The sequence below is a fragment of the Myxocyprinus asiaticus genome, chromosome 19, assembly GCF_019703515.2.
Source record: "Myxocyprinus asiaticus isolate MX2 ecotype Aquarium Trade chromosome 19, UBuf_Myxa_2, whole genome shotgun sequence".
NCBI lineage: Eukaryota > Metazoa > Chordata > Actinopteri > Cypriniformes > Catostomidae > Myxocyprinus > Myxocyprinus asiaticus.
In genome coordinates, this window is record NC_059362.1 from 25,973,856 (window position 1) to 25,988,070 (window position 14,215).

Below are 14,215 nucleotides of genomic sequence, written 5' to 3' on the forward strand. Positions count from 1 at the left end.
AAAAGCAATTACAAAATGCTTTTTTTGTCAGTTTATTCCAATGAGGACAACTGCGCTGAAAAATGCTTACAGTATAATGGTTCTAAAAGACTAGAGTTCCAGAACACAAACCAATAAACACACAATCTAATGTGTTCGGTGCATTTTTTTAATTTTCATTTTAAATTATTGTTTGCAATAACTATACATTTAGGAATTTGCATGAAAAGACATTTTGTGCTTTAACATCTGTACAATGGTCTCACATGGTTTATCCTAACATTTATCACCCTGATCCTTAATATCTCTGCCTTTCTTTCTCCCTCACTTTATCTCTTTTGCCTTTCTCTGTCTCATACACTCTGAAATATGAGCTTCAGGTTAAAATTGCACACTTATGCACAACCAGAAATATGCACATACACACATCAACACACATAAAAACAAATGTAAGAACACATAATAAAAGTTTTGGAAAACTGTCAATGTTTGATTAGAGTTTAGGACATCCATATCTCAACTGAGAACATTTCAGTTGTCCAATTTTGTAGTCCAAGTATATGTATATATTTATTTTCTCCCAACACTTTAGTGTTCATGTGGTTGTCTCCTGATAGGCTCGTATGATGCTCTCATAGGCAGGTGGTGGGGTTTGGCCAGCATGGAAGCCCCTTAGATTGTTGTTGCCCCAGAAGGAATCCGGTCTGGTTCTGGCCCTGGGTGGAGTAACCATGGAACTGACGGTGCTGTTGGAACCAGCTGCCCCAGGGCTTGTAGTGAGAGTGGGTGTCCGTGGCAGGCTGCCCTGGGCACCCTCCTCTGCCTCACGAGCAATCTGGCTACACTGGAGAAGAGGATGAAAGGTAGAGGCCCGGAAGCTAGATTTGCGGCCTGGTGAGTCACCATAATCTGTTGGTGAGGAAGAGGTTTGCCGATGGAAGGTGAAGGCAGCGCTAGCCAGACTGTTGTTGCTGCGGCAGTCATAACCACTGCTATATCGACTGAAGCCAGGCCAAGAGCGGGGTGAGGAAGACCGGGTGGTGGAACGGGACTGGTGGACGGGCAGGCGGGTGATAGTGGCTGAGGCCCGACGGCGGGACATCCAGGTCAAAGTCATATAGACCATAGCACCCAACAGCAAACCAACAACCATAGAAAGACTGAAGGCCAGGATCACATCCCCTAGAGAGAGAAGAAGAGAGTGAAGGAAAGGATATAATGTTGAAAAAAAAGTTAGTAATTTTAACAGAAAAGTACTGTAAAAATGCTACAGTTAAAATGATTAATTGGTTAACCTTATCATGTATGGTGAAAAATGATATTTTATTAAACAAGAAAATAATTTACGATAAAATATTGTAAAAAAAAAAAAAAAAAAGTTTGATGTAAAAGAATGATTTACCTTATAGTTGGTGAAAATGTATATTATGTTTAACAAGACAACATGTATATTTTTAGGTTAAACTGTTCTTAAAATTGGGGTGAAAAACTATAATTGTGAGTTTCAAGAAGTCCCTGCATGGCCCATCTGATAATATTTTTTTGAAATATTTTATGTTAAATATTTATGCCTAAGAATTTTTGACAGTTTTTACACAAGCAGCACTCAGTAATTTAGTAAACGTATTGACAAAAGCATTAAACCCTGTACATACTGTATAAATATTCTTATTATAATGTTCTATTCTTATTCTTATTAATATTCATATTGAAGTATGATCAAATGTCTGGTTCCCAGTCATTCCTGACCAAAAATATTCTCATTCATTTCAGATGGTTAAAGAAGTGTTTACTGCATGCTATTGCAATGACATGAATACTTAGTGCTTAGGATCATTAGGGAGAAACTGTAGGAAATGGTTGAAGGTCAGTTGGAACGCCTGTCCTGAGCTTCAAAATGACACACTCACAGTGGGCGTGGTCAAATTCCACAACAGATGCACACCCAGTGTTTTCTTATACTAAACTGGATAAAATAGTTAGAGTTTTAGGAAGCTTCCTGTAATAGGATTCCATTGTCTAGAGATATACCAATCACATTAGTACACAGGCTGGTGTAGCACAGAACATCAGATGTCCTTCGAAATCCCAATGATTCAGTACCGCAATTATTTTTCTCTTGAATTTTCATTTCTTAAAAGAATATTCTGGGTTCAATAAAAGTTAAGCTCAATTGACAGCATTTGTGGCATAATATTGATTACCACAAAAATAAATTTTGACTTGCCCCTCCTTTTCTTTAAAAAAATAAAAATAAAATAAAATCTGGGTTCTAATTGTATTTTTGCAATAGCTATATGTAGGAAATCATGCCCACTCACATTAAAATGAAAGACATCAGTCATATCAGTAACCTTATAAAAGCGGTTTTATTCTACATGGAGAGGGTCCGCACATGGGGGCTGCCATGTTAGAATCACATGACCAGCTGAATACTACTAGCTTAATCTCAGTCCTGTTATTTGACACTTTCACTCATTGATTAAAGTGATCTTGGCTGACTGTGAATACTAAATTTCTACAACAGCATCTGAAACTGAAAACTATTGATTTTAACTTATGCTGCACAGAAATTCTGCTGATGCTGAAAAGTGATTCTAACATGGCAGCCCCCATGTGCGGACCCTCTCCATGTAGAATAAAACAGCTTTTATAAGGTTACTGATATGACTGGAGTCTTTATCTCATGTGAGTGGTCATGATTTCCTACATATATTGCAAAATTACAATTCATATGTTTAGGAGTAAAACTTTTTTAATGAGAAAAAAATTACTGACTTTAAGTAAAATCTACTTCATGACACAGTAAAGTGAGTGAGAAAATGTAACTTAAACATTTCAGTTAACAGTAACCAGTGAGGCACTTACAATGGAAGTGAATGGGGTCAATCTGTAAACGTTAAAATACTCAATGTTTCAAAAGTATAGCTACAAAACATAAACAATATGCATGTAAACATGATTTCAGTGTGATAAAATCACTTACTAACCTCTTCTATGTAAAGTTATAGCCAGTTTTACAACCTCATTGCCATGATGATGTAATGTCAACAGACCCTAAAACGACTGTAAAAATGACAATTTATCCAATTTATAGCTCAAATAATACATCATTGTAAGCCTCACTGTAACTTCTATTTTTGCTTCTTTTTTTTTTTTTTTTTTTTTTTTTTAAAGAGGGACGAGTCAAAATTATTTTTTGTGATAATCAACATTATGCCACAAATGCTGTCAATTGAGCTTAACTTGTATTGAACCTGGAATATTCCTTTAAAGGGACAGTTCACCCAAAAATAGAAATTTACTCACTCACGAGGAGAAATCTTGAAAAATGTTGACGTAGCTCTTTCCCATACAATAAAAGTGAATGGTAACTGAGTTTGTAAATAATAATAATAATAATAATAATAATAATAAATAAATAAAATAAATGTAAATAATAATAATCATAACACATTTTTTTAATAATAATAAGATTTTTTAAATAATAATTTTACAAATTAATAATAATAATAATAATATAATTTTACAATCATAATTATTATTATTATATATAGAAGGGTGCAGAAGTATGTTCTTTCATACATTGTGTTATTCTTTGAACTGAATAAACAGACACAAACAGTTACATTTAATTTAATTAATCCAACTGTAGCCATTTTAACAACAAGACATAACTATTCAACATATTATAATAGGAATATGACAACTAAAACTCCTTAGATGCTTGTACATAAACTAATGTGGATATTTATATGCAATTTTCACCCTGGGTGAACAGAATCACAGTCCAGAGTGAAGGATCATCTGGAAATGACATTTGGAGAGACTGAATGGAAAAAGCTGCACACTGGCTGTGTTGTTTTTTTTTTACAGACCACTCTTGCCAATATCTTTTGTTGCAAGTTACTGCTGTCTGCATTTCTGATGAGAAATTAGTTCTCTTAAAAGTTCTCAACATAGCATTTTCTCCACTCCAGAGCTTTTCATTGAAGTTCAGAGTTGACAACGTAACATTTTGAGTAAACTTGTTTGTATGTGTGTGTGTGTGTGAGAGAGAATGCTTTATTAAGAGTATAAAGATGGTAAAACATCTTACTTAATCCAAAGGACTCCAGTATCTCCACAATAGGATGGGTGCCGTTATCCGCCATAGTTCCCTCCAGAGATACAGAGGAGAACAGAGAGCACACAGTGTCTCCCCTCCAACTCTTTCGTCCACTCACTCTTCTTTTAAATTTTTCCTTCTGTCCTCTGCTCTGTCTCTCTTCCCAGATAAAGGGACCCTCCTCTCTCAATCTATGTGTCTGTTTGTCTCTTTTTTTAATCCTAGACTGCTCAGCTCTGTGGCATACAGGATCCTCTCCAAGGCCGGGATTGCTACTCTTGTTGTTTGTAGAAATACAAAGTCTTTACTTCACATTTCCTGCCTTTCCTGTGTAAAATTAGCAGCAGGCTGTCCTTATCTGTACAGAGCAGGGTTCCTGTGGGATGGAGGGGAAAGGGAGGAGGTTACAGAGAGGGGAAGAGTCAAGGTGTGTATGTGAAATAATTTCCTCCCCCTGGCCAATATTCATCATATTTTACTTTTCCCTTTTTCCTCTTTCTCTTCCAGACACTTAGCATGAACAATGGAGGCTGTACTGCTCTGTGTCATCACAGATGGTATTACGTCAGTTTGCAGTTTAGATGACAGTGACACATTTCATTTTCCCTGCAGTTCATATGACAATGCTTTAATCATTCCAGCACAGGATAAAACCAAGACCAAATGAAGAAAATCCTTGCATTTTTCTATGTATTTCATAACACAAGATTTCATAACACAATTTCCAAAATTTCTGAGCTTTCACATATCGACTTTCTACTCTGCTCTAGTCTTGGTCAACACAATGTTTCAGATTTTCCATGTAGAGTCCCAGCTCTATCCTGGCCAGACCAGAATTGCACAGAGAACAATCCAGCACAAACAATGACCTGATAAGATTCCGTAGAAAAAAAAGCAGTGGTTTGTACTAAACTAGACCCCTCTCACCTCAGTCATTAGTATGTGCTTTTAAAAACAGTGATTAAGAACAGTAGATAGCACAGGTTTTCAGGACAGAGCCACTGTTCTGGGAGGAGAGGGACAGGCCCCATACTGACATTTCCTCTCATTGTTGCTTTGTGCTATGGATCGAAGAAATCAGCCGTTGCTTTACACAGTTTTGAAGTAGACCTATACAGAACATTGCATTTTATTTTCAGTCACTCACTTGTGTGTAATTGCATTAAGAAACACCCCAAAACATAGTGTAAACATCATCATACCCCTTTGGAATAATCACTTTTCTTTTGTCTAACAGCCTGAAATATAATATAGTATATACACTGTATATAAATAAATGGCATTTTAATAAAATAATGAATGAACAAATGGCATTTTAATAAAATAATGAATGGTTCAGTCTTCAGCTGAACTAAATAAATTCCTAATAACAAACCAGAGAAATAAAAAGTGTTCTCTTCATGACCAGCAGGTGGCTCTGTTACTTTGTTTAGAAATCACTTCGTCAGTCTATCTCATTTGCATACCAAACATTTACCTGAACATTACTATTCTAGATCTGGTTAGATAATGTATTTTCATATTAGTTGTTTGTTTATCACAGTGAAACACTCCCTTTCTTTCTTATATATTCACAGGAAAACACTTAGCAAAATGTTGATATGTATGTTTGTTACTAAAAGTGATCTTCAGAAGGATAGAGGCGTCATGGTGGGCCTTCGAAGAAGGTGAGTGAAAGTGGATGCTAGGCCAATTTACTTTTGTGTTAATAACTTTGTTGTTTTGCGTCTCTCTCTCTCTCTCTCTCTCTCTCTCTCTGTATTAGAATAATAATAATAATAATAATAATAATAATTAAAAAAAATACATTAAAATAAGGTGCCAAGTAATGGTATATAAAAATAATACACAATATACAATATAGTATTAAAGTAAAAATAAAATTTTTAAGACAAATGAACAAAAAAGAATACTGTAAAAGATGTACATAGATACCCCTTGATTATGTTGATCAAAGCAGTGATCTCTCTCTCTCTCTCTCTCTCTCTCTCTCTCTCTCTCTCTACTTCTCTCTCACCATCCATACATCTGCAGTGACCTGGTAAAGGTCATTGCTAAGCATTGCTGCTTGAAAACTGAGCTTACCGCTTCAGTCAGGCATTTCACTTTTTATCTTATAAAATATCTGTGTGATATAAATGAAGTGAAGAGCATAACAGTCTGCCTCTCTGGTCTGGGAGTATTCCCAACCTCTCAAATGTTATTTAATGGAGTCCAATGCTTGAGATATTTCATATTTCAGCATCTTATACATTTTCCATGGGAGAAGGTTTGAAGACATGTGCAGTTGAAGCATAGCACAGATATTGTAAGATATCAGCTGAAAATTTTAGCTAGCCTCCTATCCAACACTTTAAGAAAGGTTCGTGAACAAATTTGGTTACTCATTCCATATTTATTTATGCAATACAAATGAGTGATTTATGTCAATAAACTGTAGGCTAATACTCTTCGTCTCATCACAAAAGTTATTTCCTTATTTAAAATCTTGGTTAAGTCTAGGGTTTGGGTAAGGGCTTAAACTTTATGGTTAGGTTCAGGTTTGGGGTCAAACGTAGGAAAAAATATATAATACGTAACACATAAATACCTTGTTCTTTGCTTTGTTTATTTTTCTCTATTGGATTAGAAGTTATATGTTTTGGACAAGCCAGCTCGTATGATTTTTCCATCTCATACTATTATTCCTAGTGGTGCACTGATCAGGAAATTTGAGGCCGATACTGATCACCGATTTTTTTAACACTAAGATCGGCCGATACCGATTTTTTCTAAAAGTGCCCTTTGCCAAACTCTTGCAAGTTACAGTATATGCTGCAGTTATATGTTTATGCCCCACAAAGTAAAATTACAGTAACACTTTACAAAAAGGTTCCATTTGTTAACATTATTTAACAACATTACTGTAGTTAACATGAACTAATGAACTTAATGTCAGTTACAACATACTAAGTTGTATTAGTAACATTAATGCACTATGAACTAACATTGAACTAACAATGAACAACTGTATTTTTATTAACTAACATTATGATTAATAAATGCTGTAAAAATATATTGTTCATTGTTTGTTCATGATACCTAATGAATTAACTAAAGTTAAAGAAATGAAACCTTTTTATTAAGTGTTACCAAAATTACATTAAAATTACAATAATAGTGAATTGCTAACATTTATTTGTATTGAAAACCATTATTAATAGTTCTGTTGTCAATATCAAAAGGTCATTGTGACATACTGGCAACCAAAAACCATGAGAGCATCACACACAGCAGAGATACGTTCAAAAATAGACAAAAACTGCTCCAGTGAGAAATCATTAATATCTATGATTTGTTTACTGTCTTTGGCATTTTGCTCTAACACAAATCACAAATTATTAAGCAAATGCATGAAGACACGGTGCCGTTATTTAAGGTTAAACAGTTATATCTGTTTTGAGTGGCATTGTGACCAACATCAGTGTGATTTAAATTGGGATCCTCAGGTAAACTGGGAAAAGCGCTGAGATGAGTGACTGATGAGATATTGAGAGCACCTGGAGAGCACGCATGTTTTATTGACACCTAGGGCGCTCATGTTAAAGAGAGTAAAGCTAAAAGTGCTCATGATCGCTCAAACAGATCGCTCCACACGTCTGATTGTCACGACCCGCGTTACATCATGTGTACTCAGATTTGTATTCACATGTTTATTTGTTGATTTTAATTAGTTTTATACCCGTTAGCAGCCTCTTTATCCTCTTCCTGCTCACTGTGCAATGAGTCAGAATTACTACCTTAATGACTCTAAAAAATGGGCAACTTAATATTCATACATGTGTAATTCTTACATATTTTAAAAAACAAAACTGCATATTCATGTGAATTACATCATGTCTGAAAGTTTAAATTCGTGAATGCTTAGAATTGCCAACAACTCACCCTCTAAAGGCCACTCTGTCATGCTTCAAGGGCTGAGCAAGCACTCATTCATTAGAGGAGCAGTGTGTATGTGTGATTCGCTGCATGCTGCAATAAAGATAGGCCCTAAATCTAGGCACTATCAGCCTATCACGGATTTAAAATGAATATCAGCCGATTTCGGTGGCTGATCAATCGGTGCACCCCTAATTGTTACGACTTCTTACGAGAGTGGATTGTTGACTAATATAATTTTTATTTGGAGCTAATTATATTTTCTATCCCCTACCCCAAAATCCAGGGGCATAATAACCATTATAAGTAAGGGGGACATGTCCATGTTTTTATGCAGATTAATATTAATGAGCCCTACAGCCTGCCAGGCAATCTACCTGATGAGACAAGACGTGAGCAAAAAGTGAAGTCATCTTTGACTGTTGTAATGAATGTTGTTAAACAGATGAAAACATTTTAAATCTTAGTATAGGCATAGTATAGGTCATATAAACAATGATATTGTTCCATGTTTTTTGTTTGGCTATTATATTTAATTTAGATTACTGGTAATGTTGAGGTTTGTGGCATAACCATAAAATAATAATAATAATAATAATAATAATAATAAAAAAGAAAATGAAAAAGAAAAAGAAAAATACAAAATTCTGTGACCAAGTTATTAAATTATATTTGATATATTTTTGTTTAAAGGGGTCATGAAGTGCTTTTTTTTTTTTTTTTTTTTGTAATTTAATTATCTTCCCTGAGGTCCAATGATAATGTCATAAAAGATTTTTTGCACCAAAACAGTTACAATTTATTAATATATGATCATTTTACACCCTGTTTTTGGCCATCTGTCTAAAATGCTCGGTTTTGGCCTAAGCGCCCCCTTAAAACTTCAATGTAAACGCCCACTATTATGATTGGCTAATATCATGCAGCCCCTCAAATTAGTTGATCATCTCTTTTTAGACTGGGAAGGAAGTTTTGAGTTCTGAAATGTACAGTATATTTTTATAGGACAATTACCTCTTATATGTCTAAATATCAAGGAAAATTTGATTCTCCATTTCATGAACCATTTAATATGAACATTTTCATTCATACATAGTTTCTACATTTTACTTCTTCTTATTAAAGTTCTATCATATGGGGGGCCTGGGTAGCTCAGCGAGTAAAGACGCTGACTACCACCCCGCGAGTCGCTCTCGGTGGGGCGCGTGGTGAGTTGTGCATGGATGCCGCGAGAATAGCGTGAAGCCTCCACACGCACTAGTTCTCCACGGTAACGCGCTCAACAAGATTTGTCCTCCGCCACCCGGATTGAGATGAGTCATTACGCCACCACGAGGACTTTGGGAATTGGGCATTCCAAATTGGGGAGAAAAGGGGAGAAAAAAAAAGTTCTATCATAAAAAAATGCTGATGTTTCTTAAAATTTCAGTTGATATGCTTTCTTTCAAATTATATATTCTTAAAAACAAAAAATATTCAAAAAAAAATCAAAAATTCTTTAAAACTGTTATGTTGTGAAGAGAGGCTTATTTAGAATGTGCCCCCCCCCCCCTTTTTTTTAGATTGTTCCTGCGCCCCTGCCTAAATGTAACCCTCGCAGAAACCTTTTTGCATTTAAGATTTATGTTAAAACATTATTAATATGTTTATTAAACTGTTTGCCTTGTAGTTGGCTGATCCCCACAATGCAGGTGAAATCAAGTATTATTCTTGTGGGGATATTTGGTCTCCGGGCCTCACCATTGGTCAAGAGACTGCACTTAAGATCTGCACTCTGATTGGACACCAGGTGGCAGTGAAAAGTAATGCTGATGCCTACTGTAGTGTCTGAGAAGCAGAGAGAGTGAAAAAGAGAGAGAGAGAGAGAGAGAGAGAGAGAGAGAGAGAGAGAGTGTGTGAGAAGCTGTTTCCTGCAGAAGGCACTTAACTTCAAGGGGGGAAAGAAAGCATATGTTTGCATGGCATGCAGTGATCTGAAGCTTTCACCCTGCTTAAATGTAGATATCAGCTGATCCAAGATCATCTCTGGTGGAGCCGAATCCAATGACCTGCATCAGCATCAACTGACTTGAAATCAGCGGAATGGCATCTGCTCTTCACTATGGCCGTTCAGACAGGGAGATTGCCAATGAGATGCAGAGGCTGCAGGGTAAGTGCTTACGCATGCTTTCTCTTAAAGGTGACCTCGCTGCTGTGTAGAATGACACAGCATATATGTACTGAGATGTCACAAGAGCTATTTTAAGGATGAAATTACTTATGTATAACTTGAATGGGTTTTAACATGAAAGATACTGGATTGTGATGATTTTGCATGTTTTGTTTTAAGACTGCACCTATGAATTAATATAAAGAGTCCCTGCTGCTGTTATTTAGCTGCACTGTTTGAATGCGTCTCTTTGTAGCTGTACTGTATGTTGTGAGATAAGTGATGCAAATTACCAGAAGTGTACCATCTGCAAGCATGAAAAGTTTAAGGTTTGCTTGCAGATGATGCTTGACAGTTCTTATGACGTCTGTTGCAAAATCGTCCTTGGGGAGTCTCTTTTCCTGGCAGTTTAGGAGTGTTTATTTATGTGTTTCACACACACACACACACACACACACAAATTCAGTTATTCATCCCAACTCCAGGGTTTGTTCACAAACACAGTCGGAAATGGGTGTATTGGAGCATCTTTATCCAGTGTCTTATTGACTGGCATTATTGTGCTTAAGTGTGCCCTTTGTGTGGACCACAGTTAAGATTGAATCAGAGAGGCAGAGGAGAGAGTGTGAATGAATGTAGGAATTAGATTAGGGTGAAGGATTGTTTAGCGAGAGAGGGCTTACAGAAGAAGAGCTGATTCTGGAGGTCTGTATTTCCTTCTGCAATAAACAGAATTAAAGTGTGCCACCTCTAAATCTCAGTAAATTATATGGATACTATTACTCCAATGACTCTGTATCTTTTACACTGCACAAAAACCCCTATTATTATTACACTATTATTAACTTGTTTTCCAGTATAGAAATCTAGACATCCTAAAAAGATACATTTTCTTGAGATATATTAAAATAAATAAAAATATTAGATAATATTAAAATAAATAAAAAATATTAAATTATAATAAAATATAAGATATTAAGACTTAAACTAAGTTATTTTTCTTACCCCATTGGCATAATGTTTTTTTTTCTTCTTCTTGTTTTAAGTATAAATCTAACAAAACTTAGCAATGTTCATTCCTAAAACTAGACCATACCCGTACCTCAACCTCAGTAGCAGCAAATGTGAATCTTGTGAGAATTTTGCAGAACAACGTGTAGTTACACTATAAGTACATTGTATGCATTTTAATGTTAGTACATAGTAGTTAAAGACACCTACTATAAAGTGGGACCAATTATTCTCTGAAAACAAGTCTGATTATCCTACTCAGTGCTTCTCAAGTAAATATATCTCATTTAAAGGATGTTTAGATATTAATAGTGGACCTACTGGGCCTACTATAGGTTGGATTATTATTATGATATAGTCACCTGCTGTTTAAACTGTTGCATGGGCACAACACTATCTTCTGTAGGTAACATGCTGAAGGCTTGGGCTTTGGTCGCCCTAGAAACCAGAAGTAGAGCATTGTGAGTGTCAGGCCAGATTGATGGTGTGTAAATATGCTTGTGGGGAAATTAATCATGTGTTACTACTAAGTATGTTATTCATTGTGATATGCCTCATTGGTTGGAAAATTAAGGCAGAGCAGGAAATACTGCCATAATGATGTAGTTATGTAAACATGTTCATGCTTAAATTGAAACAGCAGTGGTTAAGCTGTCATATCTTGATACTACTTATAAAAGAAAAATGTTAAGAAAAATAAACCTATCAACACTAAATGATTCAAAGCAATGCTTCAGGTCACTACAACAAAGGGTACTGTCAAACAAATGCACTTAATGTATTTTAAAGGAGTAGTTAAAAAAAAAAAAAATATCTGTCATCATTTACTCACCCTTATGTTGTTCCAAACCCTAATGACGTTCTTTTTTCTGTGCAACACTAAAGGAGAAGTTTAGCAGAATGTCTGAGCTGCTCTTTATCATTTCAAGGAAGTGGATGGGGACCATAGGCTGCCAACCTCTAATAAGAACATAAAAGCTCCATAAAAACATCATAAAGGTAGCCCATACAACTTATTCATATTGTAAGTCTTTTGAAGCCATATAATAGTTTATGTGAGAAACAGATTGAAATGTAAGTCATTATTCACTGAAAATCTTGCTTGACAATTGTGATCACCATTCACTTTAATTTTACAGAACAGAGCGGCTTGGACATTTTGCTATAAACAATTCCTTTTTGTTCAGGTGAAGACAGAAAGTCATACGATTATGAAATTTGGCTGATGATTAATTGTCAATCAAATAACTGCGATTATTACTATTAATTGTCTGTTTTAGGGCTTTTGCGATTATAAAGATTAATAGACATACAAATTATCATACTTCTTAAGGTGTAAGTGTGCTTCATACACCATACAATGTCATTTATTCATATTTAACTTGAAATCATATAATAAAATGCACCTCTCAGCTTTAAAATCAAATCTAATACATACATAATCAAACCTTTATTGTGTTCTGCCTCATATCTATGTCATATGTCTGTACATCAATGTAACATTTAACACAAATTAGAATTCAGTCCACTCAATGTTCCTTCTTCACTGAGCTGAGTTTTTACTGTCTCCTCCTGAGTGAGCAGATTAGAGTTGCTAATCAGACCAATTTGATCCCCTGCTTTGATCAGATTAGATTACCATTTCTGTGTGTGTGACAGTGAGAGCTTCCCTTCCTGCCCTAAACAAAGTGCTCGTCAGCAGCAATATTCATTGGGATCAAATATTTAAACCATAATTTAAATGTCCTGTTTTATTGCTGGAAACAGAGAGGGAAGTCTTGCTAATGAGCAGCTGTCTCTTCTATTTTCGAAATGGGAGAGCCTGCATACACTGAATCTCACACTCACACATACACAGAAATCCTTCCTCAGCTCTCTAACAGATCCTGTTAATTCTTGTTAATTTGTATTCATTCTTATTAATAAACTATGGCATGTGATGTATTTTGTTAGATCAGAATACACTGCCAATGCAGCACCTAATAAAACTGACACCTTACATTAAGGTTGTATATGTTAAGATTGGTTAACACAATAATTAACATGAACTAACAATGTACAATATGTTTACAATATTTATAAATCTTGATTAATGTTAATTTCTACATATGCTAATCCATTTTTAACATTAAAAGCCATATACATTAACATTAGTTAATGCTTTATGTACTAACAATGAACAAGGGCTGCCGATTTAAAGCGTTAATTCATTGTGATAAATTACATAAAAAAATAACGCTTTAAAAAAATTTACGCAACTAATCATGTCCCCGGACCGTAACATGGAACATTCCTACCTCCAGAGCAATTTAAGCTTGCAGTACCACCTGTTTTCATCAGGGTGCAGTTAGCGAAACTCCAGCTGCATAGGCAACATGCAGCTTACAGAAAACAAACCACACTCATGCTGCTTCGTGCTTCGGCTACTTACGCCGATCAGCCACAACATTAAAACCACCTGCTAATATTGTGTAGGTGCCCCTTGTGCTGCCAAAACAGCGCCAACACGCATCTCAAAATAGTATTCTGAGATGATATTCTTCTCACCACAATTGGACAGGGCGGTTTTCTGATTTAATGTAGACTTTGTCAGTTCGAACCAGTCTGGCCATTCTCGGTTGACCGCTCTCATCAACAAGGCATGTCTGTCCACAGAACTGCGCTCACTTGATGGTTTTTGTTTTTTCCACCATTCTGAGTCAATTCTAGAGACTGTTGTGTGTGAAAATCCCAGGAGATCAGCAGTTACAGAAATACTCAAAGCAGCCCATCTGGCACCAACAATCATCCATGCAATTATCTAATCAGCCAATCGTGTGGCAGCAGTGCAGTGCATAAAAGCATGCAGATATGGGTCAGTAGCTTCAGTTAATGTTCACATTAACCATCAGAATGGGGAAAAATTGTGATCTAAATAATTTGGCCTGTGGCATAATTGTTGGTGCCAGATGGGCTGGTTAATACCGGGCTGGAACCATTAATAACTCAAAACCTTTTAACTGCTTTAAAATGTAACATATATTACAATTCGGAACACAATTTTATAAAAA

General features: G+C 35.6%; 1 protein-coding gene across 1 annotated transcript; it reads right to left on the reverse strand.

Annotated features, from left to right (window-relative positions):
* Positions 1-16: 16 nt before the first annotated feature.
* On the reverse strand, positions 17-4,380 carry LOC127410299 (myc target protein 1 homolog). The gene is made up of 2 exons (XM_051645491.1): positions 4,079-4,380; positions 17-1,161 (listed from the first exon to the last, which is right to left on the reverse strand). Exons 1-2 carry the CDS (start codon positions 4,131-4,133, stop codon positions 575-577), a joined length of 642 nt encoding a protein of 213 aa, XP_051501451.1. The 5' UTR covers positions 4,134-4,380; the 3' UTR covers positions 17-574.
* Between the last annotated feature and the right edge of the window lie 9,835 nt (positions 4,381-14,215).

Excerpts from the sequence above, each read along its gene's own strand:
- LOC127410299 (XM_051645491.1), bottom strand. The coding sequence starts at position 4,133 with ATGGCGGATAACGGCACCCATCCTATTGTGGAGATACTGGAGTCCTTT. Across the intron at positions 1,162-4,078 it reads ACTGGAGTCCTTTGGATTAA|GGGATGTGATCCTGGCCTTC; the intron begins GTAAGATGTTTT and ends TTCTCTCTCTAG.